Here is a 14,746-nt window from a genome sequence, read left to right on the forward strand (position 1 = left end):
ACTTTGGGAGGCCAAGGCGGGTAGATCATGAGGTCAGGAGTTCAAGACTAGCCTAGCCAACATGGTGAAACCTCATCTCTACTAAAAACACAAAAATCAGCCAGGAGTGATGGCAGGCGCTTGTAGTCCCAGCTACCTGGGAGGCTGAGGCAGGAGAATTGCTTGAAGCCAAGAGGCAGAGGTTGCAGTGAGCCAAGATCTCGCCACTGCACTCCAGCCTGGGTGGCAGAGCAAGACTCCATCTCAAAAAAAAGAAAAATGGTGGTCCCAACTATGAGTGGGTAGAAGCCTCAACCCTCCATCATTCTCTCACACATGCACACACATGCACACGCACATACACACACACACGCACACATGGATATTTATATGTACATTTGAAACATGGATGGATGTGTACATGCATACGTGCACCAGTGTATCGATGTCTATATTCACCGTGTGTGTTTGTGGTGAGCGTAAGTGCGTGCATGTACCAGTGTATCAATGTTTATATTCACTGTGTGTGTGTGGTGAGCACAAGTGTGTGCAGGATGACGTAAGGCAGTGCTGCATCAACACTCATCTGTTTCCATTCATTTCACTCACCATTTCACAAATATCAAGGGAATGGATGAAAATTCTTTCACGAATAAACAAACAAAGAAAAGGCCACATAAGCAAAGTTAAAAGACAAGACACAGACTGGGAAGAAGTTAACGTGCAATGTGTTCAATAAAGGATTAGTAACCATTTTACATAAAGAGCTGTTCCCAATCTACAACCCCAAAACACCAGGCAACAGGAACCTGGGAAAACAATATAGAAGAGTAAACATAAATGGCCAAGCAACTTCTCTGGCAATTCCCACACATTACCCTTGTCATTGAGGAAAATGGTTATTCAATTTGTTTTAAAGGACAGGAAGGGAGTCAGGCCAACACACATTTTAAAGCTGCCTTTGTTCCTTAGCGTGGCTCTCTGGCCCCTGCTCTGCACCTTGATTTTCTCTTGTACACCTTCTTTTCCTGCTAGAAAACCCTCTCAGACAACACCCTCTGCTTCCAGACCACACGTCCCTGTGATTTCTGCTTCTCTTTCCTGGGGTAGAGCTTCCCTCTGCCCGCTCTAGGCAGAGCTATAAGATGTCCCCTGGGATTTGGACAGGACATCAGGAGGCACCTAGCCTGAGGCACCTACTTACTGGCCAAGTGAAGGAGGCGGTTATAGTCTGACACATGTGGCTTGCGTTTCGGCATGGGGTCCCACTCTTCCAACAGGGTGGCTGGGGCCTTTGGCTTTGACAACTGGAGGATCCGTGAGCTGGGGACCGCCATTTGGGCTGCCTTGGATACCTGGGACACCTGGAAAGAGAAATAGAAGGATTTCTCTTAAACAGTCCATGATTCCTCTTGGGCCCTGGAGCAAAAAGACCCCAGGAGCAACATTAAAAGACACAAGACAGCCTGGGAAGAAGTTGGTTTTGAATGGATTCATCAAAGGATTATCATGTATACAAACTACCATGTATAAAGAGCTCCTTCAAATCAATAACCAAAAATACCCAAAAGGGCTGAGCAAATGATACAGGAGATGAACCCTAAATGGTCAATAATCCTGTCTGTTGATCAATGTAATGTCAACAATTGTTGACAAATGTAAATTAAAACAACAAAATATCACTCCATGCTCACAAATTTGGCAACAGTGAAAAAGTCTGACATTATCAAGCCCTGGTGAGAGACTCTCATGCATTGCTGGAGGGAGAGTAAAGTAGTACAGGCAACTCAGGGACAGTAAATTAGTACAGGCAATTCGTCTACTCGGAGAATTAGTACAGGAAATTCGTCAACTCAGGAGAGTAAATTAGTACAGGCAATTCGTCTACTCGGAGAATTAGTACAGGCAATTCATCAACTCAGGAGAGTAAATTAATACAGGCAATTCGTCTACTCGGTTCAGGCTTGGTGACGGCCACACAGAGGGACTCCTGCACCTGACCCGAAGAAGTGGGCGCAGGGATGTTCCCTGCAGCTTAGTTACCACGCGCACACCCCAGAAGGAGCCGGGCGCCCGGCCGCTGGGGGCTGCACAAGCTGACTGCCGCATGTTCTCAAGAGAAGGCAACCCAGCAGTTAGACCATTTTTTCTCCATAAATCGGCACGAATTGCTCTAGAAAACAGTAATGAGGGAAGGCAAGACAAGTCATTTATGTTCACGGAACCACGAAACACGACCTAGGGGATAGGGTGGGCAGTGGGGCAGCGCTGGCCGAGGTGGGAGACCTTGCAGACCCGGCACACTCGCTCCGCAGATCAATTCTCAACAGTGGCCCGCGCAGTGGCAGCGCTTTGGGAGATGGAAGGGATCACGTGAGTTCACGACCAGCCTGGGCAACATTGCAAGACTCCATCTCCACACCCATTCTTGGCATTTTCCAGAAAACCCACAGTTCACTGAAAGTGTGTTCTTTGATAATTTGCACCAGCCTAGGCAGAGATTGAGTACTGGGCAGCGCTTGGACACCCTTAAACGGGAGCCGGTTTCCCTCCCCTCTCCTCATAGGCATTCTGTTGCCCTTCACCAGCTGGCTGCCCTACACGGGTGTAGGAGTCCGCCTGCAAAATAACTAAGGCGTAGGCAAAGGACCACTTCACACGTCTCCCACTTATGCTTGGCTGGAAGAGGAACCGGCCATTCCTGATGCCTCTGGGAAGGGAGGTAAGGAAGGAGGGCAGCTGCTGAAATGTTTTCTTCCTTAAAAGGGACGAGGAGGCGTCCGACCCACGCCTGCCTAGATGCTCCTGTCTGTCCGTTCTTGGAGCGCTACCTGAGAGTCTGTGATTGTTGGCTCGTCCTAACTGGAGCCTGCGTGGAGGCAGAGGATGAAAGGAAACCACCCCCAAAGGTCACTGTGAAATTTCAGTCCCTTTCTTCTGGAAATTGCTCCCCCATAAAAACCACAGACACATCTATCAGCAAAGATATCGTGGTGTTTACAATTTAAGCTCCCACGCATGATCCGTCTCCCTGCTCCCTCCCTCCTCTCTTCTCTGCGCTCACAGCTCTGGACCGGCTGCTGAGGAGGAGACTCCGGTCCTGCCTTCCGCGAGCTCCAGTGCTGGAGGGGCAGCCCCTGATCCGTCCGAACCCACCGCAGAAAGCCGTCCTGGAGATCGGTGGGAACGGGAACATGAACCGCGCATGTTGGTATCAAGGAATCACTGTTCACTTTTCGGTGTGATCAGTGTTACCAGGATCACGTTTTAAAATGTCCTTGTCTGTCAGAAATCCCTGCTGAGGTTTTACAGGAGAGAACGTGTGACTTGAAACATTTCCCAAGTGGGGTGTGAGAAACCACCAGAGGAGAAGACGCGACCACACACAGTGAGGGAAATGGAAGTTGATGCCACGCGAGACACGGACAAAATGTTTAGGAATAATCAGATGAACGCACCACCAAGCAAGCCGGCAACACTGGGTGCTGGCCGGGATGGGCAGCGTCTGAGCTCAGTCCCCGCCTGGGGAACGCAAGGTGGCGGCCCGGATGGGGAGCGCCTGACCTGAGCTCACTCCCCGCCCGGAGAACGCAAGATGGCGACCCGGATGGGGCGCAGCTGAACTCAATCCTCGCCCAGAGAAGACAAGATGGCGGCCAAAATGGGGAGCGCCTGAGGTCACTCACCGCGGGGAGACGGCAAGATGGCGGCCAGGACGGGGAGCGCCTGAGCTCAACCCTCTCTTGGAGAATGCAAGATGGCGGCCAGGATGGGGCGCGCCTCAGCTCACCGCCTGGAGAATACAACATGGCGGCCAGGATGGGGCGCGCCTCAGCTCACCGCCTGGAGAATACAACATGGCGGCCAGGATGGGGCGCGCCTCAGCTCACCGCCTGGAGAATACAACATGGCGGCCAGGATGGGGCGCGCCTCAGCTCACCGCCTGGAGAATACAACATGGCGGCCAGGATGGGGCGCGCCTCAGCTCACCGCCTGGAGAATACAACATGGCGGCCAGGATGGGGCGCGCCTCAGCTCACCGCCTGGAGAGTACAAGATGGCGGCCAGAACGGGGCGCACCTGAGCTCGCTCACAGCCGGGAGAAAGCAAGATGGCGGCCAGAACAGGGCGCGCCTGAGCTCCCCCTCCCCGCCCGGCAAGATGGCGGCCAGGATGCAGCGGGCCTGAGTGCAATCCCCTCCCACAGAATGCAAGATGGCGGCCAGGATGGGGAGCGCCAGCTTAATCCTCGCCCGAATAATGCAAGATGGCCGCCAGGATGGGGCGCGCCTGAGCTCCCACTCCCATCCCAGAGAATGCAGGATGGCGGCCTGGATAGGGCGCGCCTGAGCTCACTCCCCACCAGAGAAGGCAAGATGACGACCAAGATGGTGAGCGCCTGAGCTCAATCCCTGTCTGGAAAATGCAAGATGGCGGCCAGGACGGGGCGCGCCTGAGCTCCCACTCCCATCCCAGAGAAGGCAGGATGGCGCCGCCACTGTGGACAACGTTGGTCAGATTTTTAAAAGTGAGATATGCCCAGTCACTGAGAAATCCCGATTCTTACACCTCCACAAAAGCTGTACACAGGTGTCCATGGCAGCTTCACTGTAACAGCCGCAGACTGGAAGCCCCCAAATTCCCTTCAGCGGGCGCCTGGATAGGCAGATGGATGACAAGGAATAAACCGCCGACCCACGCAACAGTCAGATGCATGGCGCGGGCGGCAGAAGCCGGGTCCAGGTCCGCGACGTTCCTTTTCTGCGACTTTTCGGAAAAGCAAAGGCTGGAGGGGTGGAGCAGGTCGGTGGCCGGGCGTCCGGCCTGAGCCGGGGAAGAGATTCGTCTCCATTCGCAGTGGACTGAGCGCTTTCTGAGCGCCTGAGATAAGATTGTTCTCATTCCTGAGTGTGAGCTGGAGGCTCCAGGATCCAGGATGACCCCGGGCAAATCTGAAGACAGGGAGCCATCAGAACAAAGCTGCTCCCAGGCGGGTGCCTCACGCCCCTAATCCCAGCACTTTGGGAGGCCGATGCGGGCGGATCACGAGGTCAGGAGATCGAGACCATCCTGGCTAACACAGTGAAACCCCGTCTCTACTAAAAAATACAAAAATCTAGCCGGGCGAGGTGGCAGCGCCTGTAGTCCCAGCTACTGGGGAGGCTGAGGCAGGAAAATGGCGGGAACCCGGGAGGCGGAGCTTGCAGTGAGCTGAGATCCGACCACTGCACTCCAGCCTGGGTGGCAGAGCGAGACTCCGTCTCAAAATAAATAAAATAAATAAATAAATAAATAAAACAAAGCTGCTCCCAAACCAAGGCCGCCACCCCGTGCCGCTTTCCCTCCTCCCCCGACTCCCAGAGGCAAAGCCTCTTTCCCCCGCCCGGCGTGGGTGCGTCTCGGGGTCACGGGGCACCCACCTCAGACATGGGCACGCTCCAGATGTTGTTACGAATCTTCGGGGCGGCCAGTTCCTTCAGGCGACTCGTCGCTCGGTATTCCAGGCAGGACCGAGGAATGGGCCAGACAGGAGTCGTCCTGGGGGAGGTCCCCATTTTAGACCAGCAGCTCGGCCCAGGGAGCGGGGGGTGTGTGTGTGTGTCTGTCTGTCTGTCTTTCCCAGCTCCTCTGTTTCTGGGGTAGTGGTGGGTTTTGAAAGCGTCTCCAAGCAGGGATTCATCAAGAGTTCTCAAGCACAGAGCCACCATCTCCCAGGGTTGTCTCTGCTCCGTGTGCAACGTCCACCCTCAGGCCCAGGCCTTCCCCCATTCCCTTCTGGGATGGCAGCTCCTCCCAGGCCTTCTCCACACACCCCCATCATCAAGAGCCTGGGGTGAAGACTTGGACCCAAGGGATCAAAGTGTTTGTCCTGAGGTTGTCATGCAAAGCCAGGGAACGCGAAGTAAAGCTGAGCTCGCGGGGCTGTGCCTTCTAAAATCAGGTCTCAGCTATGCCTCTGCCCGGAAATAAAGCCACATTGCATTGATTCTAAGGTAGGGTCTCCACACTGGAACAGGTCTGAGGTTGGGATGCAGGTTACAAGTGCTGCCAGCCAGATGGCGGAAGTGTCATGGCCACATCTGGCTGCCTCTGTGTGTGCTCAGATGTAGCTGTTCACGTGATGTGCACTGCTGCTTCTGCAGGAGTTAAGTTTAATTGTAATTTAAATTGTCTTCGGGTTACAACATGCTTTGGCGTTAAAAAGTGCAGAGATACCGGTGTGGAACAGTGTGTGCAACACCCACATCGTCTCTGTGTCAGAAGGGGTTCAAAACAGTTGCACACACTTCTGCTGTCTCCTTCAGCTGTGCTTTCCTTCATACCCTGCATAAAGATGGGTAATGATGTGTCGAAATAACTCAGTATCACTTTTAACAAGCACGGGGGCTCTAAGTGATAAAGAATTTTGTACATAAAATAGTATGTCTTGGGCAGGGCGCGGTGGCTCAAGCCTGTAATCCCAGCACTTTGGGAGGCCGAGACGGGCGAATCACGAGGTCAGGAGATCGAGACCATCCTGGCTAACACGGTGAAACCCCGTCTCTACTAAAAAATACAAAAAAACTAGCCGGGCGAGGTGGCGGCGCCTGTAGTCCCAGCTACCCGGGAGGCTGAGGCAGGAGAATGGCGTGAACCCGGGAGGCGGAGCTTGCAGTGAGCTGAGATCCGGCCACAGCACTCCAGCCTGGGTGACAGAGCGAGACTCCGTCTCAAAAAAAAAAAAGTATGTCTTACAATTTCTACCTTTTTCGAGTGAACAAAATGCAGTCACAACGGTGATAACAACATCTGAGCACGCACTGTGTCAGGCACTGCGCAAAGCCCCTTTCCCGGGTGACCTCCACCACCAGCATTCCACAGCTGGCAATGCGGCTGGGGACATGGGCTGGGAGGCGGGCCAGCCCCATCCGAACACAGGCTGTCTAGAGCTAGGACCTGGACCCTTCCCCACGCCGCGTCCTGTCAGGGGAGAATAAGGCATTTCTGCCAAACTCTGCCCTCCGAGTAGGCACCCAGTCCTCCTTCCCTCCTTCCCCCACCTGTTGTTGTTGTAATATTCCAGGTAGAACCTCCTGGGCCGAGACAGTTCCTCCACACGGCGGGACACTGCTATGCAAAACGGGAAACGGAGTCGGTGAACCCCAGCGTAAACACCCGGCCGTTCCCGGGGGCTTCTGCGTGCGGAATTCAGCGTTTCGTGAGCTTGGGCAGGAGGCTGAATTGGAAAACCTGTGGGCAGAGACAGCTGGGGACCAGACACCCTGCAGAGACAAGACGTGCTGTCCCTGATTTCGGGACAACGGGCTCAGAGGCCTGAAGGTCCTTGCTCAGACACGGGATGGGAGTGGCAGGGCTGGAACGGCAGCTCAGCCCCACGGCTCTTCGACGGGGCTCAGTACAGATCTGGGTTTTGTGCTGAAGTTAGTACAAGCCTGGGGTTTCCAGGGGCCTAGTGATGCCTGTGGGTCTAAAGTGAGGAGCAGCACAGGAGAGAACTGGACTGTTACTCTCTTCTGTGGGGAACTCTCGACGTGTCTCATTTGAAGGTATCTATGATACCTCAATACCACATTCCTCTCAAGAAAAGCATGGAAGTCATTGTGGAAGGGAAAGCAGAGGGTCTTCTTGTAAATTCTTGCCCCGATTTGGCCCTGTCCTGGAGACTGTTCCCCACAACCCTCACCCCCAGGACCTGTCTCAGCTCAGGCTCCTCAGGGGACAGACTCCAGTGGAGAGGACAGAGGCTCCGAGGATATGGGGCAAGGGAGGCCAGAAGTTTCTGGATGGGGCGGGGCAGGTTCCCTGGAGGCCAGCAGCCGGGGGCAGGGGTCTCAGCAGGCACGGGCTCCACCTACCGGGCACTGTGATGGCGAGGGTGGTGTCCTCAAGGAAGCGCTCGGTCCAGTACACAGAGGGCCTGGAATAAGTGAGCAGCTCAGGGCAAGGGAGGCAGAGAGCCCTGGCCCCGCCCGGAAACAAGCCTGGGTCTCTGGCCGGAAGGTGGCCACGCGGGGGTGCGGAGTTGCTGGAAGAGGGGGTAGGCCAGAGAAGGACAGGGAGGGGGCCGCCGGGACGTGTGGATTGTCGTGAGCAAGGCTGATGTCCAGAGAGGGAGGAAGCTGGGGGAAAGCATAGCTAAGAAGAGGGCCCAGGGCCATCTCCTGGGAGCAGACCCAGGTCACAGCCGATCGCCTGAGTCCAAAGCACAAGGGTGGAGAGCCCCACATCTGAGGAGCCCTCCCCATCCTCCTCCCCAGAGAGAAGAGGGTGGCTCGAGTGGAGGGGCTCCCGGGAACCTGACACGGGTCCCCCGGCGTAGGCAGAGGGAGGAGACAGCCCTGGACTTACCAGTAGAGACAGAACCGTAAGCTCATCTTGCATGGGAAAATCCAGGCATACCCCTTACCACAGCATCCCTTCCTGCGAGGAGACAGGGTCCGAGCCCCCACTGCCTTCTGCCCTGGGTCTCCCGTTGGCTCCCAAACTCCTCACTCTCCTTTGGCCACCACCCAGAGGGCCACTGAGGGCCGCAGTTCCCTAGCCAGTCCTGGCGTCTGGCCACCTCCTTAACTGGCCAACCCCATCTACACTAAGTTTGTGGGATGTGGTGGCGGCTGGGGGAGGGGAGCCGAGCCGTGGGGAGAGGAGGAGCCCGGGAAGGGCGCGGAGGGAGCCCCAGTGCTGCGCCCCCAAGGCCGGGTTGGTCTGGCCTGTCCTCACCTGTCTTTCAGGACTTGCCAGTTTATCTTGGGCTCTGCCAGCTCCACGAGCCTCCTCCGCCTCCTCTTCCTCCTTGCTTTGGCCATGGTGGTGCTGGGGAGCTTCTGGCTGATGGACAGCCGGCTTTGGGAGAATTCCATGTTGAAGTCGGAGCTGCTTTCTCGCCCCGACGCATATGGGGGCCCAGAGAAGCGTGGGTCTTGCTCGAGCGCCCTGCCCACCCGCCTCTCCTTTCCCGAGAGAGGTCTCTGGGGGAGGACGTTGGCACCATGAAGGCCTGGACCAAACCGCAGCTCCACTGCTGGCTGGATGGAAGACCCTGGCCAGGTCACCCGGCTCCCCAGGCCCTCAGCGGCCTCCTCTGTGAATTGGAGATGAGACCAGCTCCCACCTGGTGGGGCTGTTTCAGTGAGTTCTAAGGTAATGTTTGCTCATCTCACAAACATTTATCAAGTACCTACTGTATGCCAGGCCCCAGAGGGGCCACCAACGTCTAAAGAGAGCAGCGCCTGCCTCCCAGAAAGCTCACAGACTGTGGGAGGGAAACAGGCAGCAGGCGAAGATGCCAAATGCCAGGACATCTGCCCTGTCGCAGCTCTTGGCTCCCATGTCCTCCCCGGGAGCCCCTCACACTCCGCCGTTTTCTCTGCAGGCTGGCACAGCCCGGTGAGGGCAGGGCCGCTGCTTTGTTCTCGGGCGGCACAGGTCCCTAGGCAGCACGGAGACCACGGTGAGAAGGGCGCAGGCTGGGCGTGGGCGTGGGCCGGGACCACACTCCGCAGGGAGGGCGGGAGCCGAGAGGTATGTGGCGTGCCCACCGTGCTGGGGACACTTGGGCAACTTGCCCAAAATCACTGCCGATACGTTCGTTCACCCAGCACGTGTTCCTCCCGACCATTTAAAACGTGTTAGCCACGTGTGCTGCTTAGACTTCTTTCAGCTTTTGAGTGGGGAGGCTTTTTTTCCCATTTCTTTTTTTTTTTTTTTTTTTTCTTTTTGAGACGGAGTCTCGCTCTGTCACCCAAGCTGGAGTGCTGTGGCCGGATCTCAGCTCACTGCAAGCTCTGCCTCCCGGGTTTACGCCATTCTCCTGCCTCAGCCTCCCGAGTAGCTGGGACTACAGGCGCCCGCCACCTCACCTGGCTAGTTTTTTGTATTTTTAGTGGAGACAGGGTTTCACCGTGTTAGCCAGGATGGTCTCATCTCCTGACCTCGTGATCTGCCCGGCCTCCCAAAGTGCTGGGATTACAGGCTTGAGCCACCGCGCCCGGCCTTTTTTCCCATTTCTTTTTCTGGCTGTCTGACTTGGGGTCATCGCTCTCGTTAAACTCTGAGCTCTGGGCACCCGAACTCAGTCTGCCTGACTCCAAACTCAGCGCTGTTTACTCCACCTCCTGCCACCGGACAGGGGAGCGTGTGCTGGTGTTTGCCTCAGGGCCCAGTGAGGGGTGCTGGCCGCCCGCTGACCAGGCCCACACCTAGGCTGACGCGGCAGCCTGGGCCCCTGGGCGAGCCAGGCCAGTGGCCGGGAACAACCCTTTCGCACGCCCAGGGGTCTGCACCCAGGGGGCTGCCGCCCTCCCCCAGCTGCCCGGGGCTGAGCCCTACCCACCGCGCCCGGGCAGGGCCGCACCGCGGTGCCCACCTGATTTCAGGAACGTCCTCCTCCAAGTCCTTGTCCAGAACTCTCTCCAACTCAGAAAGTGCCTCTTTGGGATCCAGGGTCTCCGAGAACTCCTCCCCGGCCACCTCCTCGGGGGGAAGCTCCTCTTCCGGGTCCTCCGGTCCCAGCTCTGCATTGTCCAGGTCCCGGGGTTCCGGGTCTGTGACCCGCCGGCTGTCGCACACAGAGCTCTGGAGGCCCCGGGGGTCGCCGCCGAGCTCCCTTTCTGACCTGCCTGCAGCCTCAGAGCTGGGCTGGTTCCCGAGCGACCTTCGCCTGCTGTCCCCCATGTACAGGTCCCTTCCCAGCCGCCGCGGCCTCACTCCCTCAGCACCCAAATGTGTCTGTGGTGGCCGCGGCAACAGCAGAGTGTCCCCCACGTTCCCCACAGTCCACATTCTAACCCCTGCGCTGTCTACAATGCCGGTCACCTGGGCTTGCGCTGGCATCAGGACTCAGTCCTGGCAGTCATGGCTCACAGGGACCTCCCAGGATTGGTTTAGGAAGGAGGCCTGACGGGAACCTGCAGGGGTTATCTAGATACAGCTTCCCTCTCTCAAAAGGAGACACAAAGAAGAGACCGCGTCTCCCGTTCCTGTCACTGCTGGGCCCGTGTGTAATGTCCAGAGCCCAGGCAGCCTCCTTGTGACCATGAGGCCTGCCAGCCTGAGGGCAGATGAACTGAAACGCGGGTCTTCGATGCCCTTGTCGAGCCTCTGAACTCAGCAGCCCTGGAATCCACCCTGTGTCCAGGCTTCTCGTTGCTTGAAACAATAAGTGTCCTTAGTACTAAGTGGTTTTGGCGAAGTTTCCAATCCCCGGCAGCTAGAACTGCACCCTCAGGGATACAGACCCTTCCAGCTCCAACCTCTCGTGAGAAATAACTTCAAACTAGGCTGTTCCGATTCTCACAACAAAGTCATGGTTATAACTGGAGTATTCCCCGGGCTGCAGCCTTCCGGACCTCCTCGCAGCTCGTCAAAGGAGCTGAATTTCCTGCCTCTGCCACACCGTGCCCCACCCAGCCTTTCCCCCTCCATGCCCCCCTAGCCTTTCCCCCTCTGTGTCCCCCCAGCCTTTCCCCCTCTGTGCTGTGCCCCACCCAGCCTTTCCCTCTCTCTGCTGTGCCCAGCACTTCCCCGTTCTGTGCTTGGTGGCTTTATACTCATCATTGAGGACTCAAGACTGTCGGTCCCCCATGCAGGGAGAGTCCCTGACCATCCCTCCCCTTTCTGGGCTCCCAGGCCTAAGACCCCCACCCCCACCCAGTGCTAGCCCACCCCAGAGTCCTGCTGTGTCCCTCACCCCTGCCACCAATGTGGGGCCAGCCGTCCGGGCACGGTGACCACTTGGCACACAAGAGACTCAGTTCATCAACACACGCAAAGCCCTCTCCAGCATCCCGTCCCATCGCAAAACCCTCTCCAGCTCCCCGTCCCATCGCAAAGCCCTCTCCAGCTCCCCGTCCCGTCTCCCCGATGCTCTGCTCCCAGACGCGGCCGCGCCATCACCGCTGTCGGGAGAGGGGTCTCTCGGAGGACTCCAGGCAGAAAGGCCCCTGGCAGGGTCTGGTCCCATCCAGGAGGCCGTGGGAAAGCCCCCTTTCTTGGCCTGAAGTTTCCTAAACCCTCACCTTGCACTCAATGATTTACTTTTCTCTCTTAAGTTAAACCTGATCAAGATCTGTGGGTGCCTTTCACAAAGAGGTAAGTTCGGCGCTGTTGCCGCTGGAGGGCCTGTGGCCACTGCAGCGTTTCCAGGAGACCTTGTTCAGAGCGCCGCACCCAAGGCTGCTCCCTAAACCTACACCAGTGACAGGTGGTTAAGGATCTGGCACCCTCCAGCTCGCAGCACACCCCGAGCGCCCAGGCTGCCGCGCGTTTGGCCCTCACGGCAGCCCGTGGTGGACAGGAGACGCAGGTGAGCGCTCCAGGGTCATGGGAAACTCCGGGGGCCACACGGCTGGAGGAGCTGCACCCGGCACCTTCTCGGTAGAGTCAGGGCTGATGTCTCTACAGCAGGAGCCAGAGGAGCCCAGGAGTGGGTGGGGACAGCAGAACTCCGCCCGCCCTCGGGGGAGGGTTGGAGGGTCCCTGTCTGCTCCGATGTCCTGTGGAAAAGCAAGATGTTCACAGCCACAGTGCTTGATTTCTGAATGTCGTGTGATGTTGCTTTGAGCAGAAGATAGAGGGGGACGGGGACCAGGCTGTGGGGAGTGTGGGGTTCTGACTCTGGCCGGACCTGGGGCGTCCGCCTGGCAGAAAATAAACCAGGTCCCTATCGTGTTCCTCTCTGCTGCGGCCGCCTTAACACATTATCACAAGCAGAGGCTCCAGCAACACTGAGCGATTACCTGGCCATCCTGGGCTCAGAAGCCCAACAGGGACCTCAGTGGACTCAAGCCAAGGTGTGGGCAGGGCTGGCTCCTGGAGCCTCCAGGGAGGGCTCGTCTCCTGCTCATTTGGTGGCTACAGAAGTCAGTGCCTTGTGGTCATAAGACTGAGATCTGTGTTCTTGCCGTGTGTGTGAGCTGGGGGCCCTTCTCGGCACTGCCGTGTGTGTGAGCTGGGGGCCTTTCCCAACACCCAAAGGCCACTGCTCTTCTCGGTCCTGGCCCTCACTCCATTTTCAAAACCAGCAACAGCCAGTCAAACCCCTCACACGTGGATGCTCCACTGGCACTCATCTCTGAGCAGGGCTGGGAAACCCGCTTGGTTATTCCGGAAACAGGTGATTGAAGGAGGTCTGCCTGGATAAGCCGGGTGCTCTGACCCTCCAAGTCTGATCAGGTCTGGAACCCCAGTCCCACCAGCAAAGTCCGTTTTGCCACATGAAATAACGTGCTCCCAGTGTCAAAGTCAAGCAGATAGAGAAGCATTTTTACATAAAACGTTTTGTTTGGAAAAATACGTAAAAAACAATTGCAATTTGGGGCATGCACGCAGAACGGGCGGTCTTTGGTATATCTGCAGCGCGAACAGGAGGTTGGGGCTTTTACTAGAAGGAGGAATGTTGTGTATCGTTTCGAAAGAAAGTTCGCTGGAACTGGTGAAGTTTTGGGAGCTGGTGAGCCCTGACTGGGAGGGAGGTGGGGGCAGAAGGCATCTTCATGTCATTGAGGTCACTTCAGCAGCTCCCAGGTCAAACTGGCTTTCAGGTCACAGCAGGCCATTTTGGGCGCTGGCCTGTGATGCAATCCTGGGCAGGCGCATGCGTCCGAGTGCTTTTTCCCTGGTCTCCCGACTGTCGTTGTGTTGGGTAACTCCCATCCATATCATCACTTTCACACCAGGTCCCAGGGACGAGGATATGGACACCGTTGGGAGTCACTATTCCTTCTGTCACACCTGCCTCATACCACACACAAAATCAGTTCTCAGTGGAGATGGGACGTGAACGCTGAAACAAAACTTTAAAACTTACAGAAAAAAGTGAATGTGACCATGCTTTTCCCCACCAGGTAGGGAAGGATTTTTTTAACAAGACATGTAGAGTGCTAATCACCCATGACCAATAAGTCAGCCATATAAAACTTAAGCCTGATGTTCAGGACTCCTCAAAAACATGGAAACAGAAGCCACGAATGGGCGGGCAGCATTTGTCATGTCTATAACTGATTAGTACCCAGCACATATAAATAGCTCTTATAAATCAATAAGAAAATAGATGGGGGCTGGGCGCAGTGGCTCAGGCCTGTAATCCCAGCACTTTGGGAGGCCGAGGCGGGCGGACCACAAGGCCAAGAGATCGAGACCATCCTGGCCAACACAGTGAACCCCGTCTCTACTAACAATACAAAAAGTTAGCTGGGTGTGGTGGTGCGCACCTGTAATATCAGCTACTTAGGAGGCTGAGGTAGGAGAATCGCTTGAACCCAGGAGGCGGAGTTTGCAGTGAGCCCAGATCACACCACTGTACTCTAGCCTGGGTGGCAGAGTGAGACTACTCTCAAAAAAAAGGAAAGAGCAGAACCGCAGTGATAAGCAGATGTAGGAGGTGGAGCAGAACCGTGGTGATGAGCAGATGTAGGGGGTGGAGCCGTGGTGATTGATGAGCAGATGTAGGGGTGGAGCAGAACCGCGGTGATTGATGAGCAGATGTAGGGAGTGGAGCAGAACCGTGGTGATGAGTAGATGTAGGGGGTGGAGCAGAACCGTGGTGATTGATGAGCAGATGTAGGGGTGGAGCAGAACCGCGGTGATTGATGAGCAGATGTAGGAGGTGGAGCAGAACCGTCGTGATGAGCAGATGTAGGAGGTGGAGCAGAACCGCGGTGAAGAACAGATGTAGGAGGTGGAGCAGAACCGCGGTGATTGATGAGCAGATGTAGGGGGTGGAGCAGAACCGCGGTGATGAGCAGATGTAGGGGGTGGAGCAGAACCG

General features: G+C 56.4%; 1 protein-coding gene across 2 annotated transcripts in view; it reads right to left on the reverse strand.

Annotated features, from left to right (window-relative positions):
* Positions 1-11,348, reverse strand: part of THEG (theg spermatid protein) — a 15,434-nt gene extending 4,086 nt beyond the window's left edge. The window contains exons 1-7 of one of the 2 annotated variants that reach the window (XM_011963963.1): positions 10,346-11,348; positions 8,701-8,823; positions 8,329-8,400; positions 7,836-7,897; positions 7,020-7,089; positions 5,400-5,517; positions 1,184-1,343 (exon numbers count right to left, since the gene is read on the reverse strand). In XM_011963963.1, the coding sequence (XP_011819353.1) occupies positions 1,184-1,343; positions 5,400-5,517; positions 7,020-7,089; positions 7,836-7,897; positions 8,329-8,400; positions 8,701-8,823; positions 10,346-10,812 (1,072 nt within the window). In that variant the 5' untranslated portion in view covers positions 10,813-11,348. The remainder of the gene's footprint in view (positions 1-1,183; positions 1,344-5,399; positions 5,518-7,019; positions 7,090-7,835; positions 7,898-8,328; positions 8,401-8,700; positions 8,824-10,345) is intronic. The other variant, XM_011963964.1, reaches the window with a different exon arrangement.
* Between the last annotated feature and the right edge of the window lie 3,398 nt (positions 11,349-14,746).

The sequence above is a fragment of the Colobus angolensis genome, unplaced genomic scaffold, assembly GCF_000951035.1.
Source record: "Colobus angolensis palliatus isolate OR3802 unplaced genomic scaffold, Cang.pa_1.0 Scaffold64, whole genome shotgun sequence".
Taxonomy (NCBI): Eukaryota; Metazoa; Chordata; class Mammalia; order Primates; family Cercopithecidae; genus Colobus; species Colobus angolensis.